The sequence below is a fragment of the Arachis ipaensis genome, chromosome B07 (assembly GCF_000816755.2).
Source record: "Arachis ipaensis cultivar K30076 chromosome B07, Araip1.1, whole genome shotgun sequence".
Lineage (NCBI taxonomy): Eukaryota > Viridiplantae > Streptophyta > Magnoliopsida > Fabales > Fabaceae > Arachis > Arachis ipaensis.
Window position 1 is genome coordinate 123947954 of NC_029791.2, and position 5905 is coordinate 123953858.

Consider the following 5905-nt stretch of genomic DNA (forward strand, 5'->3'; position numbering starts at 1 on the left):
AGATAGAGAAAAGCCCATCTGGAAGATTGAGAAATTCTATGATTTGAGACAAATTGGAATGGCTTTGGTTGGTGAGAGCTCATCAAAATCACTACTTTTGAGTGCAACTTAATATGTGCATAGGTAGAAATAAATGAAGGCTTTTGCAATTTTGAAGAGACAGATCTAGAAGTCTCGTTGTGATTTTTTTTTGTTGGTTGACTTAAAAAAAAAAAGAAAAACCAAAAGTTCAGGTACTATTTATAGGGTGTTCATGGATCGGATCGTATTCGCAGATTTGCGGTAAATATACGATCCGATCTGCAAAGTGCGGATACAATCCGATCCCCACATTAATCAAATCGAATAGAATTCGATTCGCACCCTTTACGGATCGGATCGCGGATATCTGCTCTACATCCGCATATTCGATTCGTGGATCCATATAATAATAATTAAAATATATATATATATAATATATATATATATATATATATATATATATATATATATATATATATATATATATATTTGGTATTATATTTATTTGTTTGTATGTTTTAGTTAGTAATTATTATTCATATATTGTATTATTTTATTTTTGTTATTTAAAAAAAATTGATTAAAAATATTTTAGGAATAAATAAGTTAAAATGTGGAAGAAATATTTTTATTAAATTTTTTACATAAAAATATGATTAAAAAGAGAAGAAGATTCAATTATGCAGATATATCTGATATCCGATTCGCACATTTGCGGATCAGATCAGATCAGATCCGACGCAGAAAAAAAAAATGCAGATATCATATCCGATCTGATTTGATGGAAATTATGCGGATTGGATCGAATTTTCGACTATATCCGATCCGTATACACCCCTAACTATTTATATAGATATGTAGTTTCGCCTAAAATTATTCTTAATTTTTTTTAAGGAAAGAAAAATTTTATTTGATCACGATATAATATTATTATTATCTTTGTCATAGTGTCGAGATCACTGTATTTGTATCTCACATGATCAAATAAAAGTCACCACACCAATTTCAATTTATGATATCCTTTATCTTAAACACTAAGGGATCAATAAATCTAAAATCATTTTGATGATTAGAAATAAGATTAAACGCCTCCACACAATCCATCTCACAAATAATATTTCGTTGATTCACATCTCAAACTAAGAGATATCTTCTCCAAATAACAAATAATTTCCTTCGAAAAATACTATTACTCTCAGTTATTGCTAAACACCATCGTTGTCAATTCCTATTACAATCTCTGATAACGCAAGCAAAACTAACATTATTACCAGAATTAAGATAACTAGCATCACAATTAATTTTAAAAGTACCCATAGATGGAGAATTTCAAGAGCCATTTAATGTAGAAGGATGAGACACCCATTGCAATTCAAAAATCCTCATAAGCTCCTTTTCTGAAGCTAAAGCCAAACAAGTCACTTTTTCAAAAAGAATTTGAAAGGATGTTCTTTGCTATGATACAAGGTCCAGTTCTTTAAATTCAGGAGATAGCAAGACATATTCAGCCTGTGTCACACAAGCTGAGCTTTTGGATAATCACGAATACAATGTAAAATCAATTCATGACAAAAAAAGATATCTTGGACACCTATCCGAGTTCGACATACCTCTCCTAAAGAAAAAATTTGCAGTAGCCAAAGCCTCCATAAGACAAAGCCAAGCCAAAAATTTGTGCTTCTCCAGAACAAACCATCGCCAAAGCCAAAGTCAGTTCCCCTGCTCCTCCCAACCAAATTGCTTCTTATATAACCACAAGTAACCATTGCGCGAGTCATATACCTTCGAAGCAGATCCGAACCAACACCAACTCACTTGCACATCTGGATTATGTTAGGTACCAGACAAATGACACAACAAAATATAGAGATGAAAAATTAGAAATTTGTATAAAATATGGAAACAATTGAATAACTTTCTTTGAGAATTACAACTTCTCTCTATCACAAGGAGACTACAATAACACTCTCTCTCTCTATATATAGAAGAAAACTACTCAAAGAAATATTATGTTATTCTCTTTGGATGATTTGATTGAAATGAATTAAAGAAAAACTCAATTTATAGGTGAGTCTCTTCAATATGAACCATCCGTCAATTGAAGCGTTGCAAGATTTTCTTCAAATAATTCTTTTGCGATAGCCAAATCTTCCTATCCTTTTTGTCTCGGTGAATTTGCATCCCTAAAATCTTGTTTGCTGGTCCCAAGTCTTTCATATCAAACTCCCTAGCCAACTGTGCCTTCAATTCTTGGATTTGATCTTTGTTGGGACCTACCACCAACATGTCATCCACATACAATAGTAGAATGATGAAATCATTATCACCAGACCTCTTGTAATAAGTACAATGATCTGAAATAAGTCTGTTGTATCCAAGGCTAATAATGAAAGAATCAAATCTCTTGTACCAACACCTTGGCGCCTGCTTTAGACCGTACAGAGATTTAGTTAACCTGCAAACCAAGTTTTCTTTTCCTTGTTCTTCAAAACCTTCTGGTTGGAGCATATATATCTCTTCTTCAAGTTCTCCATGAAGAAAAGCAGTCTTTACATCTAATTGCTCTAGATGTAAATCAAATGCAGCACACATAGCCAAAACTACTCTAATAGTAGTTAGTCTCACCACCGGAGAAAATATTTCATTGAAGTCAATACCTTCTTTCTGAACATATCCCTTGACAACCAATCTTGCACGATATCGTTCCACCTGATCATTACTATCTCGTTTGATCTTGTAAACCCATTTGTTACCAATGGCTTTCCGACCTGCTGGAAGTTCAACAAGTTTCCAGGTATGGTTCCTATGTAATGCCTCAATTTCTTCTTGCATTGCTGTCATCCACATAGAAGTGTCTGGATTGCGCATAGCCTCCATAAAAATTGTTGGCTCTCCATCTTCTGTCAAAAGACAATATGCATCATGGTTTGTCAAAACATAATTTGAGTGCCATGATGGTGTTCTTCTTTGTCGAGTGGATCGACGAACTTCTATGTCATTAGCCTCTGCTTCTTGTTCTTCGTGCTGTGGTTCTGCTTCAGAAAGATCACCTTCTCTGCATTTTTCATCTATTTGAACAGTGGTAATCTCTTTAATAGTGCTGTCATTTTCTTGTTCTTTTTGCAATTCATCTTCTGCAAATATCACATCTCTACTGACAACTACCTTGCGGGCAGTGGGATCCCACAGGCGATACCCCTTAACACCGTCAGCATAACCCAAGAATATACATTTTCTAGACTTTGGGTCTAGCTTTGTTCTTTCTTGGGAATTGTACATCACGTACACAGGACAACCAAATATATGTAAAGAAGAATAATTAGGTGGCTTACCTTGCCACATCTCCATTGGTGTCTTTAACCCAATTGCAGTTGATGGTGACCGATTTATCACATAACAGGCGGTTTTAACAGCTTCTGCCCAAAAAAACTTGGCTAAACCTGCAGTTTGCAACATAGCTCGTGCTCTTTCTAGGAGAGTCCTATTCATTCGCTCTGCTACACCATTTTGCTGAGGCGTATATGCAACTGTGAATTGTCGTTGAATACCTGCTTGCTTGCAAAATGTTATAAAATCACTATCAACATATTCTCCTCCATTATCTGTCCTTAAACACTTGATCTTCTTTCCAGATTCAACTTCTAACTTTGCTTTGAACTCTTTGAACATCGCAAACACATCTGACTTCTTCTTGATCATGTACACCCATAGCCTCCTAGAGTAATCATCAATAAATGATACAAGATATTTTGCTCCTCCAAGGGACATTTCTGGTGATTCCCACACATAAGAATGAATCAACTCCAATATGTGCTTGCTCCGAGCAGTTGATCTACCAAACGTCAATCTATGTTGTTTGCTTGTAACGCAGTGCTTACAAAACGGTAAGTTTAACAATTTGAGCCCGGGAATGAGATTACGTTCTACAAGAATCTTCAAGCCTCGTTCTGACATGTGGCCTAGTTTGCAATGCCATATCATCGTCATTTCTTCTTGGCTTGTTGAAGCAACTGATGCCTCTGCCTCTTGCAAAGTATCTCCCATAAGCATGTATAGATTTGCTGCAATCTTTTCTGCTTTTATTACCACAAGAGCTCCTTTAACAACTTTTAAGATCCCACCTTCAATATGGGTCTTACAACGAAGTTCATCCAATTGCCCAATCGACAACAAATTCTTCTTCAAGCCTTTCACGTGTCTTATCCCTTGAAGTGAACGAATAGAACCATCAAACATTTTTATTTTGACAGTACCCATTCCAACAATTTCTAAGGCATGATCGTTTCTCATAAACACAGATCCTTCCAAGACAGGTTCATATGTACAAAACCAATCACGATGAGGAGTCATGTGCCATGTTGCTCCTGAATCAACAATCCAAACATCAGTGAGCTGTTTACTGCCTTTAGAACCAATTGTTGCTTCTCCATACAGGATTTCTCCATCATCAGAGGTACTTGGGATGACTTGATTGAAATGAATTAAAGAAAAACTCAATTTATAGGTGAGTCTCTTCAATATGAACCATCCGTCAATTAGAGGTATATAATTCTTCTCTTTTTCAACCACTAAAATTCTAAGGTTATAAACTAAGATTGTTTATTACCTCTCATTTTATTTAGTTATTATTTATTTATATATTTTCTAAAATTAGCTTTACTAATTTTCACAGATTATAAGAAGGAATGTTACCTATCAGACTCTGATTTAGAAGGAAATAAAAATTTTTCAGGTGCCACCTACCAAACGACACCAAAGATTCTTTATCCGAAGATTCGAATCAGAAATGTAAAAATAATCTATCTCATTAGATAGTTAACTCTCCTCCAATTAAAAAACCGAAAATTTTGGTTCAAAACTCTAATACACCAAACAAATCCATCATTTAGCACTTCACAATTCTTGCATAGACTCTTCCAAAAATAAGAATTTGTGTCTCTAAAACAACCGAAACAGTTATCTTGAGAGGAGTGATATTTGGTTGTCAATAATTGAATCTATAACTTGTTTAAATGATAAAAAAAGATCTAAATTATCTTTTTAAATATAGCAATATTAGCACAATAAAAATCTCTAACTAATACCCAATTTCATATTTGTTTGGAGTAAGCTGTACTTTTTAATTAACAAGATTCAAACTTTTACCATTAGTCTATTCCAAATTTTATCTTTTTTTTTATTTGAGTTATTTATCTAAAGAAAGAAAAAGTCTATGAAATCATCAGAATAATATAATTAAAATTTTTCTACAATTTATGGTTGTTAATAATTAGATGATAATTCTGGAACTTCTTTTTTCATTAAAATAAAGATAATTCATCTAATATATTAAAATCGTTATACTCTGACAAAAAAATTGTTAGTGTGATATATTATTTATCGGTGAATAACTTTATGAAAGAATATAATAAATATCGTTTTCATGGAAGTCCGCGTTTTCTAATTTCTATTATTACATAAAGGTCAGACTCTTAGAAATAGACAAAAATATAATTATTTATATATCTTTTTTTATCTATTTAAGTTTTTAGAATTAAAAAAATAACTATACACAAACGATTGTTATACAAAACTAAACAAAAGTATTCTAGAGAACAACATTAAAAGAAAAAAAAAATGGATGAGGATTAGAAGAGTTGGAATAAATTATTTGAGAGTATTGATAATAACAGCGAAAGAATAGAAATTGGTTCGTTGATGCATTGATAACAAATTGACACAGGAGCTCTCACTATACGAATGAGATGTCAATATTCATGTGCTGTTTATATTATTAATTTTGCTACGATTCTCTATTTATTTATATATATAGTTTTAGAATGCTTGACATTCAAGATGAATGAAGGGAAAAAAAATTACAAGAAAGAGATTTTAAAAAAAGAAA

General features: G+C 32.8%; 1 protein-coding gene across 1 annotated transcript in view; it reads right to left on the reverse strand.

The window, feature by feature from the left end:
* The window catches only part of LOC107607928, a 17803-nt gene extending 13432 nt beyond the window's left edge, over positions 1 to 4371 (reverse strand). The window contains exon 1 of the mRNA XM_021107995.1: positions 2679 to 4371. Within this exon, the coding sequence (XP_020963654.1) occupies positions 2679 to 4371 (1693 nt within the window). The remainder of the gene's footprint in view (positions 1 to 2678) is intronic.